Genomic DNA, 16,326 nt, shown 5'->3' on the forward strand with positions numbered 1-16,326 from the left:
TAGGTAAATCATTTAATATATTGTCACAGAATCCAGATGAACTTGATGAAATGGGATGGCATATAGTAAAAGTAACAATAGTATATGGTTATGTTATATCCTCTCCCCCCCAAAGCCTCCCTCCACCCAGTTTTTATTGATTGTATCTTCTTTGATGAACACAACTGTAGTAACACAGGATTAAGTCCTTCTCTGTAAGTCCAATCACGCAACTTGACTCTGCAGTAAATGATATTTATGTAACACTTTTGAAACTATCAGTTGATGATTTCAATTTAACTTGTAGAAAAGCCTCAAAGAATTAATTTCTCTTTATGATATAGAACAAAATGTAAATGTTGTCAGCACTGATGATATACAGATAATGGCAGAGAGCAGTTAGGAGGTAAAATGATTTGGGCCTTGCTCTTTAGAAGAGGAGGACAGGTGTACAGCCTCTGAGTGGGAGATTGGTGCCTTAGGGAAAGTGTCTGTCATTATTTCAACCAGTGGAATATGGTACAGAAGCTCAGAGGCAAAAAGACAAGAGGGCAGGGAAGAGGGGCTTCAGAGAACTGAAGAGCAAAAACATCCAGAGCTTCCCTGGTGGCGCAGTGGTTGAGAGTCCGCCTGCCGATGCAGGGGACACGGGTTCGTGCCCCGGTCCGGGAAGATCCCACATGCCGCGGAGCGGCTGGGCCCGTGAGCCATGGCCGCTGAGCCTGCGCGTCCGGAGCCTGTGCTCCGCAACGGGAGAGGCCGCAACAGTGAGAGGCCCGTGTACCGCAAAAAAAAAAAAAAATCCAGAAAAGATGAAAATGCATGCTCTCCACTGTGGTTGAAGGATAGCAAGGATCCAGTCCACAAGAGTTCCTGGAACTCATGTGACCCCCAAGTCCGGGTGCTTTTGCTTCAAAGTATTTCAGAAACCACAAGTAGGAGTGTGGAAAGGAAAAAAGTTCCATGTTCAAATTTGAAGCACTTAAAATCAGTTACGAATGACCCATTTTTAGGGTTACTGAGATTTGGTCATTCACAAGGCAACTGAAGCACTTTACAGTCAGTCCACTAGAGGCCCTGAAGTAGAGATCGTCACAGCCATTTCCCAAGATACTTGTTGAATTATGTCCCTTTGGAGAGAGTATGTCCAGTTCACCTCAATTCCTCCTTTCTCTAAGGGGTGTGTGTGTGTGTGTGTGTCCAAGCACTTTCTCATCTGGAGCCTCTGCTTGTGCTCTTCTTCTTGCCTGGTGGGATTATACCCTGCTCCTACTTCTAACGCTACAGATCTCAACTTAAATGTTAACTTCTTTTTTTTTTTTTGCGGTACGTGGGCCTCTCACTGCTGTGGCCTCTCCCGTTGCGGAGCACAGGCTCCGGACGCGCAGGCTCAGCGGCCATGGCTCACGGGCCCAGCCGCTCTGCGGCATGTGGGATCTTCCCGGACCGGGGCACGAACCCGTGTCCCCTGCATCGGCAGGCGGACTCTCAACCACTGCGCCACCAGGGAAGCCCTTAACTGTTAACTTATGAGTGAGGCCTTCCTTGACCATTCTTTTAAGTAAGTCCTTTGCTGTTATCTGTCTGTCAGTCCACTCATATTCATTGAACACTTTGTGCCAGGCTGTTTATTCTCTAGGTATAAAACTGTGACCAAATAAAGGCCCTGACCTCAAAGAGCATTTTGAAATAACCTGTTCGCTTTTTTTCTAGTGGGAGGGGCTCTCTTCCCCTTAGAATAAAGGTTCTATGAGGGCATGGACAGGTCTGTTTAGCTCATCATTATATGTACTCCCAGCACACGTGACAGTACAAGGCGTCCATTTGTCACAGGGTTTGTGAATGAGTCAAGGAGTAGATGACTTCTTCACTGCATTGGCCACCAACTGACTGGAACCCTAGACCTGAGCTAAGCCAGATTCTCTCTCCCAAGAGTTTAGAATTTGATCCATAGACACAATCGAGAAGAAACTGACTCCAATGGTAAGATCCCCAGATCTGCCCTAGTTCCTGCCTGTCCCAAGGCCTGGTTGTCTAACTCTTTTTGGAGCTCATGAAACAAATCTTCCTTCCAATAAATTTCCCAAAGTCAATTTTAATCGTTCTCTGTATCTAGCAACTCATTAATGCAACTGATCAGCATAAAAAAGCATTAATCAGCTCACATCAAAATCTGGCTTCAGTGGCTTCCTGTTGTTTTAGAATGAAATCCAGACTCCTTACCAGTGCTGGAAAGGTCCTATGTGGTCTGGCCCTGCTTACCTCTCCTACCCTCAGTGGACTTCTTTCTGTTTCTTAAGCAATCTGAGTTGTTTTCCACCTCAGGGCCTCTGCACGTGCTATTCCCATTACCTGGAATGTTCTTCCCTCAGCTCTTCAAATGTCTGGCTTCTCCTTAGCCATCAGCTCTCCATTCAAATGTCACCTCCCCAAAGAGACGTTCTAAGTCAGTCTTGGACCCAGCACTCCTCAACTGACACATTCACATTAGAACATCAGAGGAAGGACTATTTACAAAGGTGTGGGGAGCAATAGTGCAGTACCACAGGAACAAAAGAGGGGGGTTGGTACCCCTCTTAAGTCTGAAGGGAAGAAAGCAGGGGCTGTCTGGAACCCAAAAGGAGAGTTCCATGGAGAGGGCTGCCCCCAGAGGAGCTTTGACCTTCTGTCCAGTGAGTCACCAGCTCAAGGCAACCAAGCTCAAGCAAGGAGAGAGCCCTGGAGGAAAATACCCTGAAAGCGTTCTCCTCTCTCCCTCTGCTCTCCTGCCAGGATTCCCTGTTGACCAAACCCATCTGAAACCAGAGGGCAAGGAAGCCTCTTGAAATGGAACAGGAGTTGGCAAACTTTTTCTGTAAAGGTCCAGATGGTAATATTTTCAGCTTTAGGGGCCATGCAGTCTCTGTCATAACTACTCAACTCTGATATGGTAGCATGAGAAAAGGCGAACAATACATAAGTGAATGGGTGTGGTTGTGTTTCAGTACAACTTTATTAACAAAAACAAGCAGTGAGCCATATTTGCTTGGGCTGGATGTAGAACATTCAAGATAATCTACGGGGTCAGAGGACAGGGTGGAAAAACGTGGGGAGTGGCTCTGGGGTTCAACAGAATGTATCTAGCATCCCTTCTCCGGCTACCGCATCTAAAATACTCCACTCCCCTCACAGATACAGAGAACAAACTAGTAGTTACCAATGGGGAGAGGGGAGGGGCAAGATAGGGGTAGGGAATGAAGAGGTTCAGACTACTACCTATAAAATAAATAAGCTACAAGGATATACTGTACCAAACAAGGAATATAGCCAATATTTTATAATAACTCTGAGTATAATCTGTAAATATTCTGAATCACTGTGTTTTACACCTGAAACTTATATAACATTGTAAATCAACTGTACCTCAATATAATAATAGTTTAAAATTTTAATTAAAAAAATACTCCACTCCCCCGACTCACTATCACATTATCCTGTTTTATTGCCTTCCTTACAGATTGTAAGTATCTCATTTGTTTGTCCATCAGAGTAGGGATCATGGCTCTCTTGTTTGCCACTATATCCCCAGCACCCGAAATAGTGCCTGACATGTGGTAGCTTCTCAAATAGATATTACTGAGTGAATAAGAAGACTTAACTTACGAAGTGTGATACAGGTTGACAAAACCAGAACATCTGGTCTCCTTAACTCAGGTGCACCAAATGATACACTCCAAACATAGAGGCTCAGCTCTCCCTCTCTAGCCCACATGTAGGTGCAATCCTTGTCTACTCTTCAGTCTTCCTAATACCCACCAGATCAAGCCTGCTCAGCTGTCACCCCTAGCACCTCCACCACCCATTACTCCAGGTTGCCATTCCACGGGTCAGTTTTCAGCCTTTCAGAACCTAATCTGGTTTGCAGTCCAGATTCTTTGGAAATGATTCTGCTTCAGGAGACCTCTCCTGCAAACATGGCAAGCCACCTGCAAGTCCCCACACGCAAGGGAAGGAGAACGCTTTTATAGAGGGGAAGAGGCAGTGGGAGGGCTCTAGGAAACAAAGAGTCCATGGCTTGTCATTGGCTGAGTCCTTGCCAGGAAAAAAGAGGAATCTTTCTTCTTCCTGTTGGGCACTGTTATCATCACAGGGCATGAGGGCTCCCCCTTCTGGTCTCCCAACTCTTTAGTTGAAGTTTCTGTTTATTAATTTTTTATAGTGGGTTCATCCATGAGTGCAGAGTATAGTCCCAAACACAGCATTTTCTCTCTCTGTATGTACACATATGTATGTATACATGTCATTATAATATATGTATATATATATATAAAATTATAGGCTGGATACAGTTCTTCTCTGGAACAATGGAGGATGAATGGGAAAAAGATTTTTAAGTCAGAGAGTTTGTGTTTTATGCCCCTCCATCTTCAAGAGGTTCCATTAAAAGGTGTTGTGGTTTAAAAAATTAACAGGACAGAATCTGTTTCACCCTCATACTCCCTCTCCCCTGTTTTGCTCATTTTTCCCCCTTGTGAGAGGATCAAAATTGTTGGAAATTGGAAACGTAAATGGTTTTCTAATAATATTAGCCAAAAAGGCACTGTTCTTTTGTAGCAAACCCCTGAGACCATAGCAGTTACTTTATGACTGCTAAAGCCAGGTAGTTGAGACTAATGCAGAATTTGGCAGCAAATGTACTCAACTTCTTACCATTCCTGAAGATCTGGAACCTTTCTCTTGCACTTTCACAGATCAGCAGATTCTCAATCTCTCTCTCTCTCTCTTTCCCCCCCCTTCCTCCCTCCCTCCCTCTCTCTTTCCCGCCTTCCCTCTCCCTCCCTTCCTCTATTATGGAATCCTAGATACAACTAACATCAAAAAGCATACATTCAACATCACCCCATTGAATATTGTAGATCTAGGGATCCATTTGGCATTGAGAAGTTGTTCTTTTTTTTTGCGGTACTCACAGGCCCAGCCGCTCCACGGCACGTGGGATCTTCCCGGACCAGGGCAGAAGCCCATGTCCCCTGCCTTGGCAGGCGGACTCTCAACCACTGCACCACCAGGGAAGCCTGAGAAGTTGTTCTTTGAATCCATCTCATTTCATCTCATTTGAGTCATCTCATTTCTGTAGTCCATTGAATCTGTGATTGTTTCCTTGGCCTACATTTTAATTTTACCTTTGGTACATACCTTATAATATAATTTCTCAACCAGCAAGTCTGTTTTCTTTGCCTTTCAAAGACAGACGTCTACCCTGTAAAATCATGAGTCATAAAGAAACGATCACAAATGCTGATAACTGGGTACACAATATGTCCATCACAGCATTTTTCATGCTTTGTGTAACAACAGAAACCCACTAAAAATAACCTAAATAGCTAATTATCAGGGAATGGTTACATAAGTAATAATCCATCTAATTAACAGGAAATGATGCAGACTATGAAAATATCTGCAAAGAATGTTAATAGTGATATAACATGTAGAAAGAGGATTAGAAGGAAATATTCCCTTATTTTCATGGTGGTTAACACTGGATGGTAGGATATAGGTGATATCTCGTCTTATTTACGCTTTTATTCATTTTCCTACTTTTCTAGAATGAAGGTATATTAGTTTTACATTTGGAAGTAAAACTTTTTTCAAAGGTCAAAAAGGGTAAGTTGCTATATCAGGATCCAGAAAGCTAGAGTGAGTTTTTTTCCCTCTCCTACACAGGCTATTAGGAAGTCACTTTCTTCTCTCCTTTTAAAAGAGGGAAGGTATTTCCACATTATTAAGCAATCAGCCAGTAGGGTTCATTCAAGAGCAATAAATTGACCTCTCAAGAGAAAATTAGTGAAGCTCAGGAAATTAGAGCTAGAAACCCCTACTGAGTGGTCTAATGCATCCCTCAAGAATCAACGCCATATACATTGCACTTTCTGGTATGGGCACTTTCTTTTCAATGTAATTGTAAATGTTTCAAGTGATTGCAATTTCACTGCTGTATTTTAGACCAGTCAACAAACTATTAATCCATCTTCCCTGAGCAGAATATAATAACTCCAGCAAACTTCAGAGATGTCAAACTACCTCTCTTGCCTGGACCTGCTAGCTGAACAAGTATCTTAGACCTGGTTCAAATCCTGGCACCTCCACTCAGCTATAAGGCCTTACACAAGACAGTTTACTTATCTGATCCTAGGTTTCCTCAGCTGTAAAAAGAAACCTCTCGGGCTTCCCTGGTGGCGCAGTGGTTGAGAGTCCGCCTGCCGATGCAGGGGACACGGGTTCGTGCCCCAGTCCGGGAAGATCCCACATGCCGTGGAGCGGCTGGGCCCGTGAGCCATGGCCGCTGAGCCTGCGCATCTGGAGCCCGTGCTCCGCAACGGGAGAGGCCACAACAGTGAGAAGCCCGTGTACCGCAAAAAAAAAAAAAAAGAAACCTCTCCACATATCTTACAAATGGTGCTGTAGGAATTAAATGAGATGATGCATCTAGGGAATGCATTGAGTGCACACAGTAGGTACTCAGTAAATGTTTGGTGATTCCAGAGTGTTGGACCGGTGTTGAACAGTTGTTTTCCTGACAGAGGAGATGGGCTATGCTGAGTCAAAACCCCCTTTTTTGTGTGTATTTCCCTGGATGACACAAGTGGGTTGGAGTGGATGGTGCAGTTCATGACCTTGAAACAGCAAAATTCCATTTGGTACCCAATCCTTGGGCTTAGCCACACCGACTAATATCACCAGGCTCACATCACAAATATGGCTCATACAGCCACCATTGGAGCCTTTTCATTGCTGATAAGAGCTGCAACTAGAACACTGGCCATGGGGATGGGAAAAAAAAGGATGGAGTGAAGAGTCATGTTTGAGATGGAATCAGTATGGTGTGATGAATTGTTCATGTAGAAGCTGAAGGAAAGAGTAATAATGCCCTCCGAGTTCCTAACATGGATGACTACATGCACAGTTTATTGAGTCAACAACTACCTACTGAACACCTATTAAGAGCCAGGAACTGGGCACGAGGAACACCACAGTGAACAAAACAAACAAACAAAAATCTCTGCTTTTGTGAGTTTACCTTCTAGTGGGAGAGACAGACAATAACTAGTAAACAAATAAATAGGACAGTTTCTGGTTGTGGTAATGTAGTGAAGGAGATAAATAGGATAAAAGGATGGAGAATAAGATTATGGAAGCCTGCTTTAGATATGATGGTCAGGGAAGGACTCTCTCAGGAGGTAAATACATGAGGTGATGGGCTCTGAAAGATGAGGAGACAACAGGTGAGGAGAGGGAGGAACACATTCCGGGAAGAAGGAATAGCAGGTCCAAGACCTTGGGATAGGAAGAGGCTAGGTGTACTCCTTGAGAAAAGAAAAGGAAAGAAAAAAAAAAGGCCCTTGAAACTGGGCATAGTGAGGGGAGAGGATTGGCCGGAGAGGAGGTTAGAGAAGTGGGCTGGACCCATTAGCCAAGGACCAAGCCTTGAGAAGCAGGTTCTTGGGGAGGACACTTTCACATTTGACATGCTGAGTTTGAGGCACCAGAGGCAACCTAAAAACTAAAGATCCAGACCTACATCCTGCGAACTAGAGACAGTATTGGGATTTGGGAAAATGTTCCGTTCCGTCAAAATCACTGGGGAGTGTTCTAAAAATACGGACTTCTCAGGCATTCAAAATACAGATTTCTGGGGTGCCACCCTGGGAAGTTCTAATTCAAATAGATCTTGGTCAAGATCCGGAAATCATTTTTCATTTCTCCCAGGTAATTCTGATCCATTCATTCAAGAACTATTGCTTGCATTCCTGGTATGTACCAGGACAATTCTAAGTGCTGGAGATACAGCCCTGAACAGGTTACAGAGCTTATAGTCTCAAGAAAGAACAGACAGCAAACAAAGTAAATTACCATAGTGATACATGTCACCCCCCCCAAAAAAAAAGCTGGTAAAACGTATAATAATTATGGGGACCTACACTAGATAAGTCTGAAGAGCTCCCTGTCTCTCTGAGGAAGTGACATTTCAGTTGACAGCTGAGGCAGAGAAGGAGCAGCCATGTGACAGTCTTGGGGAACACCATTCCAGGCAGAGGTAACAGCCAAGGCAAAGGCTTACTTGAGAGCTCAGTAGATGAATCTAATTCTCTGGCTTATTCTCACTTGATTAACCAAGCAGAATGGGAGAGAAGGCATGGTGGGAAAGGTACTGTTGTACTGTTTCATCATTTTTTAAATCATTTTAAAAAATTGAAGTACAGTTAATTTACCGTGTTTCAGGTTTACAGCAAAGTGATTCAGATAGATATGTAGATAGATAGATATCCCTTTTCGGTATCCATTATAGGCTATTACATGATATCGAATATAGATCCCTGTGCTGTACAGTAGGTCCTTGTTATTTATCTATTTTATATATAGTAGTATGTATATGTTAATCCCAAACTCCTAATTTCTCTCTCTCTCCCCACCCCACCCCTGCTATCCCCTTTGGGAACCATAAGTTTGTTTTCTGTATCTGTGAGTCTATTTCTGTTTTGTAAATAAGTTCATTTGTATCTTTTTTTTAGATTCCACATAGAAGTGATGTTTCATCTTTATATGTTCACCCAGCAAGCTATGCTAAGCATGATACCAGATACTGTACCAAGGGCTGACACAAAGATGAGCGAGACAGTTCCCTGTCTCAGGGAGTTTTCAGTCCAGTGAGGGAGGTAGATATTCAAATCACTATGGCCCATGAAATGAGTGAGAGCATCCCGGATAACCAAGTCACGTTCTGAGAAAGCCAAGCAGATGAGTAATACTTTCTCATCTCATTTCTCCGTATGATGGTGTGAGCAACTTTTTGTGAGGCTGTACACACTAAAATTATTTGCACTTCTTTGTGACCCTGCCAGCTGAGACTATCTGGATTTTTCATGAAGTATTTGCAACAATGGATATTGGGTTTGAGATACTGTATAATGACTATATTTGGGGGAAATATCGTTCTAATAATAGCTAACATTTATTGAGCCCTTAGAATCACGTGGCTTGACATGCAGTCTCATAGTCTTTACAACATCCCTGTAAGGCAGGGTCTCATTATTCCACCTTTTTTGGATGAAAAACTCAGAGCTCAGGTGAGGGAATTTTCCTGAGGTCATTCAACTCAGATGTGATGACTTCCCAGCTCTATCTGGGTTCGGAGCCCCCGTTCTGGTCCGTACCATCTTTCATAAATTGCCCAGATACTGGTACGATTGCTATCCTCACCCCGGTTCCCAAAGTGGATCCCTCTCTCTCCTTTCCATCCCAGTAACCACCTGGGCTGTCTACACTAGTTAGATCTACCTGCTTCTCTCTTTCCTGTAGGTGGGAAAGTGGAGCGGAGAAGGACTCCTTGTTTCCACACTTGGGAGAAAGTGGAGGGCACCGGGGCAGGCCCTGACCGGGTGGTGCCCACTGCCTGTCTACACTCCACTCCAGTCTCCAGAGGCCCCCTGTGCAGTGTGTGAAGGGTTCGGCCCCAAACTGAGCACCCTGTTCCCTGCCCACCTGTTGAGGAAATCAGTGGGGCTCAATGTTCAAAGTCTTAGAAGAAGGAGGATGGGGCAGGGGAAGCTAATCCTTAAAGTCAAGAGGAAGTAATAAGTCTTTGGGCACCTCGGTAGGGTTGGATGGCCAACCGGATAGAGCTGTGTCGCCTGCTGTGACGCTGAATGTATTCAAATTCAGCTGCTTAAAAAGATGAGCTGGTCATCTTCAGCCTGTAGGTCAGCCAGTCTACAACGTAGAGTCTTTGCTTTCCCTTCCCTGAGCCTCCTTTTACTCCGGACTCTTAGGTGTGAGTCTGGGTGTCTGCCTGTTGGGCCCCGGGTGTGTCGTCAAGGAGTGCCTTCCCCCTGTTTCTCAGGCTGGCGGGCTCCCTGTCTCCTCCCCCACGCCCTCGCTCCCTCCCTCCCTCCCTCTCCTGCGGAGGCTCTTGGCCTGGGTCCCTGAGGCCAGGCGGGTGCAAGTGAAGGGCGCCGGAGGGGTGAGGTTACGTCTCCCTGGAGCCCCGCGCCGCTGGCTTTTCAGCGACTCGCCGGGAGCCCGCGGCCAGAGCCCCAGACCGCGCCGACCGCCTCCCTGCACCTTGCGCCTCGCCCATGTCTCAGTCCGCTCCCAGCTCGGACTTCAAGAGGGCTTTGGACAGCAGCCCCGAGGCCAACACTGAGAATGACAAGGCCGAGGAGGACGTGCCCATGCCCAAGAACTACCTGTGGCTCGCCATCGTCTCTTGTTTTTGCCCCGCATACCCCATCAACATCGTGGCTTTAGTCTTCTCCATCATGGTGAGTGAACGAGGGCCCGCAGCAGCCAGGGAGGAGAGACCTGGGCGTGTAGAGACCCTGCTGGGGGACCCTCCTGGGGACTCTTCGCACTCTCCGCCCTCGGCCGCTCCCTTCCTCACGGCCCCGCGTGCACCGGGGGTGTTCTGTCCTCCGCAGCCCCTGCTCACCTTTCTCGGGCTCTCCGCACTCTCCCCCCAGCCATCAGCGCCGCCACTGCGCTCCCTGTGGCTCTCAGAGCCCGGCCCAAGCCTCCCCCAGGCCCGCTTTCCACTTCTTCCAGCAGCGCCCATGGTGCATGTTCTTCCCCGGACATTCCCGCTTCTCTCCCGGCCTCCTCCGACATTCCTGGGCGCCCATCCGATTCTTCTCAACCCGTTTTCCTGGAGCCTCACAGCGCGCCACCCTCACAGGCAGCAGCACGCCCCGTCCCCTGAGCGCGCAGGCTCTGCGCCGCTCTTCGCCCCGCCGGGGCTCGGCCTCTCCAGGCGCGGCACTGTCTCTGTCTTTTAGCACGGAGTCCTTTCTTTGCCGCGCCCGGAGCGCCGCCTCCGCCACTCTCTGAGGGTCCCCAGGCGATCCCCGATGTCCTCTAGGCCCCTGGTCCCACACCTCAGCACGCCCTCTCTGCGGCTCCCGTCCCTTCGCACTTCTTCCTACGCCAGTTCCCTCTGCCTGGCTCTCTTCGGCACCCTTTGACCCCGCTTTCCAGTGAGCCCCGCTCTCCAGGCCTTTCTTGGGCTACCCCTGTGCCCCTCTCACCAGCAGTGTGCGAGCTCACCTTTTACTCTTTCTGCCCCAGCATGTCGTAGTCCCTCTCTCACTTCCTGCGTGGGGCCCTATGCCCGCCTCTCTTGGTGTCCCCCAGGGGCTCCCAGGCGCCCCTCCACCGCTGGGTCTTACGGCCTGGGAGCTCCCGGGAACCCACTGGGGACTCCCGCGCCCCGTGCAGCTCCGCGCGCCCTTTGCGCTGGCCTCCCGAGCTGCGTGCCTCTCTCTGAGCGTTCCAGTCCCCCCTTCCGAAGCTCGCCTCCACCGCCCTCTTCCGCCCAGGTAGGAGCTCCGTGCGAACCCCACCGGGAGGGCAAGGAGCGCCCGCGAGGTCCTAACCTTATTGACTGGAGCAGCTGGTCGGGCACTGTCCCGGGACAGCCCTTGCAGTGAGCTCCCTCCCCACCTCTCCTGACCGAACTCTCCAGCCACAGACCCGGGAGAGTCCGGATTCAGCTCAGTAAAGATCAAGAGCCGCCGCCCCCCTCCCCCCTTCAAGCCCGCCCTCGCTTGCCCGTGGGTGGTTCCGTATTCGCTTCGTGGGTACACGCGAAGACCTCATTTGCACGCGCAGCTTGCCCTTTCTCAGACCCCGTTTGTACGCTATCTGCACCAACATTCAAGCGTTCAGCCGCTGAAGTTCTGACTACCTGGGTTCAAATCCCAGTGCCACCATGTACTAGCTAGCTGTATGCATCTCTCTTAACGTCAGTCTCTTTGTCTGTAAAATGAGAATGATCAAAGCCATATGTCTTAGGGTTGTTGTATTAATGAGATGAAGTGTGACCCGCTTGGCACAGTGCCCAGCATGGTGGAGGTATCAGAGCTTTACTGACTTGTCGCTTGCTGAGGGCTTCTCTGATCGCTGTTTAAAATCAAACCCCCACAAGCTCTATTCTCCCTTCCCCGATAGCTTTTGCCCAAAGCACTCGTCTGCGTCTGATATATTATTTCACTTATTAACATGCTTACTGTGTGTGTCCCCTCGTTAGAATATAAGCTCTCTGAGGGCCGGGATATTTGCTTGTTGCTTGTTTTTTGTTGCTGTACCTTTACCTAGAAGAGAATCTGACAGGTGGTAGATGCCCAATAAATATTACAAAATGAACGCCTGAATGAATGCCTGAATGAATGAATGGTGTTAATGGGTCACAATGTCTGTTTTACTCCTGCTGCTCTATCCTGTACTGGAGCCCCGGAACCACCGTATCAGGTTCCTTTGGACCAACCAGCCAGTTTCCTCCTTTCCTCTCCCAGGATATCCGGTCTTGGGTTCTTTTTGTTTTTTGTGTTTTTTGGCAGCAAAGCAGGGGGAGGATGCAGCAGCCACGCTCTCCAGGCAGCAGCAGACTCTCTGGCTGGTATTGGTGTCCACACTGTGTCCTGGTTTATTAATGAATCGACAGCCGATTTACCCCTTTCCCAACTGCCTGCAAAGGCTCCCCGCACCCCACATTCATCTGAGATGAGCTAAAACTCCAGCGGGTGGTGACAGGTTGGACGCTAGCGATGCTACTTGGTGTGTCCTGGGGGATAAGACTTGTATGTGTTTCGAATAGAAAGCTTTTTCTGGTCCCCTCATCCCCATTCCCTCCACCAAGACTTTTTCACTAGATTTACAGCAAGAGTCCATTCTGTTGTCAGAAAGTAGACACTGGAGTCAGAAAGTTGACTATGGCCAAGTTCCATGCCCTTTCAAAACCTTGGTTTCTTCCATACCCTTTCAAAGCCTTGGTTTCTTCACCTAGAAAATGAGAATGTAAAAGGTGTTTTAAGTGGAGGCAAAACTGTTGTAAGGATAAAACAGAAGAAAAGTGTGTCAAGCTACCAGCTTTGTGCTAGGTACGGGCAATAATTGTCAGACAGATGGATAGATTTGGAACCTGGAAACATCGTATGCCATGTGTGAAAACAAACAGAACATCAAATTAATGAAATCCAAATTCTAAAAAGAGCTTCCTACACCCTCCTCATTGCACTCCCTCTAAGGTACTGGAAGCTTCTTCCCTTTGAAACAGTGCACATCCGGATTTGACAGGTTTCATAATAAAGACTCCAGAGGATGAAGAGGAAGTGGAAGGGTGTGTAAGAGGAAGGTGGCCCACCAAATGCCAGGTGTGTTCTTTCCCTAGGGAGTCTTGTGATGTTCAATGCTGGCTATTTTCAGATCTTACTCATCTGTAATTTGTGATAAATTGAGGCACTAAATAGTGGTGCTATTCCCCATGGAAGCACTTGGACATATTGGGGAGTATTTGTGTATCTCTCAGTGATTTGGGGCACTACTGGCATTTGGGGAGGGGCTAAGAGTATTAATATCCTACAGTGCTGGAGGCTGTCACCCGAATGAAGAACTGACCTACCCCAAACTCAATAGCACCCCAATCAGTAAACACTGGGAGATGATGCATATTGACAAGGCTCAATGTAACTAGTTCCCAGAACTGTAAAAAGAGCCAGCAGTCTCAAAACAATCAATATCTTTATTTATTAAACCAAGCCTGAGAAGTCTTCTGTAAAATCACAGAGCTGAAGTAGGTGCTAGGGGATAATAAGACTACTTTGAAAAACATACATTTGAGAAGAGTGTTCTTCAAGCTGTGGGCATCTGTGATCTTTTAACCATCCGTGCAGAGCTAATAGAGTCCTGGTTGTGAGGCAGTGCACCACCGATGAGAATCAGTACAATATGGTTTGTTGTATTGAAACACTGGTGGGTCAAGCATTGTCAGAGGCAGGGACACGAAAGTCTTTGCTTCCCCCAAGTACTGAAAGTCTATTTGTTGCAGTGCACTTAAGTGTACTCAATTTCAGGGACACATATCTCAAGAACCTCCCCCAGACTGGGCCATTGCTAGCCCATATTGCACATGTGAATTTGAAAATGGCACCCTTCCTCCATACAGATGCAGCACATGGCTTGGAAAGTAAAGCCCAGGGTGGTTTTCAGGCCTCATGCATTGTGGTCCCGCTCATCCCTGGCTATCTCTGTTTATTCCATCTGAAAGATAGAATGCTGGAGACTATCCACGTGGCTTTTACCCTGGAGAAAGAATGTTTGCTCATCCTACAAATATTTATTGAGCACCTATTATATGCCAGGCTCTATTCTAGGCATTGGTATACTCCTTTACCTCTGTCAAGTGGTAAATAAGATCAACAAGGTCTCTGCCCTCTGGAAGAAAAAAGGTTCCAGGCAAGTTGCAGGAGTGTTGGCAAATTTAGCCTGTTGGTTTTGTAGCTGGAATTTGCTGCCTGGCTCAAGAGACTGGAAGTGAGTCCATGCCGAGCCTCCATTTTTTATGATGTTATGATACAGTCTTTTGCATAGTTGAACCAATTCGGTCACTCTGAGTACAGATACAAAATAGCCAATGAGTTTTAATTAGGTGAATTATAAGCCTTCTTTCAACAGAACTTCTCCCTCACACCAACAGCATCTGTCTAGACACCAACCAGCGAGGTTCACATCTTTTGTGCTTTTTGCTACATTTGTGATTTCATGCAGCTGTCTCAATCTTTCTGAGGCTTGATTTTTCAACCCTGTAAACTAAGGGTTGTGACAGTACCAACTCAGGGGCTGTTGTGGAGATTAAACGATAAAAGTTAAATGGTTTCATGGCATTACCTAAAACACAGCTAGAACTCATAAGTATTGATGATGATGATGATGAACTCAATAAGGATGATGATGCATATATGTTAGGGATACAAGCCATTACCTTTTCCAGTAGCAGTTTTTCTGTTTTTATTGAGACTAGCAAAATTTGATAAAAAATAAAAACAGTGACCAGTAAATGTGTCACTGGAAGAAATAACTGCTGTGGTCTGAAGGTAAATATTAATTTCAGACATTCAAGATCTCAAAAAAAACATCTGACATATACCTTTTCTCAGAAAGCTATGGGAGGATGTGCTCCCTGAATACAAGGAAGTAAATCAGGAAAGAGAAAGACACAGGATCCAGAAAATGGCTCCAGCACAGAAAACAAAAGGCAAAGAGAAATCTTCAAAACAAGGCAACAGGTCTCATAAACCAGCAGAAGGTGCAGTTGATAATGGATGATTGATCTGAAGCCATTGTCAAAATCCATTATCTGGACATGGGCTGGCACAGTAAGCCACAGTCCTGCCCAGAGCCTGACCACACCTGCTCTAGAAGACAAGGTCTGTGGTCAGAAAGAAAGTAAATGTCCACAGGATGAAAGACAAACCAAACTGGGCGTTCTTTCTATCTGACCCAGGCTCTACCAGGGCTCTTCCATCAACGCTGTGTTCCAACTGGACTTCAGTGGGTTTAGAAGGGAGTTGTTTTTTGTGTACGTTTTTTGTGGGGTTTGATGGTTTTTTGTTTGTTTGTTTTGGGTTTTGTTGTTGTTTTCAGTGACCAAGGCAGAACTTGGAAATAACAGATCTTGGTCGAGGTAGCTGACCCAGGAGGCTTACATTGCTTACAAGTTGAAGCTCTAAATATTGTAGCTCGTTGGGTCTCTCAGTGTGATTTCTCTCTTCCTTCTGTGGCTCTTTCCACATCATTGTCATCTGAGAAATAGGTTATTAATATTATGGACACCTATGACTTATTTCTTATGAATTCCTGTGCTTGAAGCTCTTAAGAGTGTTAAGATCGTTTCAGATGACAGAGACCTTGCCTGAATTGTGTCAGCTTTGTTGGAAAGCGCTATTATAAATACCCATAGATTTTTATTTTTTAATAAATTTATTTATTTTATTTATTTATTTTTGGCTGCGTTGGGTCTTCGTTGCTGTGTGCGGGCTTTCTCTAGTTGCAGCGAGCAGGGGCTACTCTTCACTGCAGTGTACAGGTTTCTCACTGCAGTGGCTTCTCTTGTTGCAGAGCACAGGCTGTAGGCGCGTAGGCTTCAGTAGTTGTGGTACACGGGCTTAGTTGCTCCGAGGCATGTGGGATCTTCCAGGACCAGAGCTCGAACCTGTGTCCCCTCCATTGGCAGGTGGATTCTTAGCCACTGCACCACCAGGGAAGCCCCAATACCCATAAATTTTAGATATGCGCCTCACCCAAGCAGCCCCTTGCCTGGATGGCTACTTTCATAAGTTTCCCCAATATGTGGCAGAGGGTGGCCACTGACACTTGGTATTTGGGAATATAGAGTTTAAACTGCTGTTAGGATCCTTTCAGTAGGTCCTTTCAATCTAATAAGTCCTAGATTATTAGAGGTATAACATGATAATCTGTGTGTTCCTGTAAAAGAAAACATTTTAGGGCTTCCCTGGTGGTACAGTGGTTGAGAGTCTGCCT

At 46.4% G+C, this 16,326-nt stretch overlaps 1 protein-coding gene across 1 annotated transcript in view; it reads left to right on the plus strand.

The window, feature by feature from the left end:
• The first annotated feature begins 10,072 nt into the window (after positions 1-10,072).
• The window catches only part of TMEM233 (transmembrane protein 233), a 42,078-nt gene continuing 35,824 nt past the window's right edge, over positions 10,073-16,326 (plus strand). Inside the window, exon 1 of the mRNA XM_065890562.1 lies at positions 10,073-10,277. Within this exon, the coding sequence (XP_065746634.1) occupies positions 10,092-10,277 (186 nt within the window). The 5' untranslated portion in view covers positions 10,073-10,091. The remainder of the gene's footprint in view (positions 10,278-16,326) is intronic.

The sequence above is a fragment of the Phocoena phocoena genome, chromosome 13 (assembly GCF_963924675.1).
Source record: "Phocoena phocoena chromosome 13, mPhoPho1.1, whole genome shotgun sequence".
NCBI classification, from domain to species: Eukaryota; Metazoa; Chordata; class Mammalia; order Artiodactyla; family Phocoenidae; genus Phocoena; species Phocoena phocoena.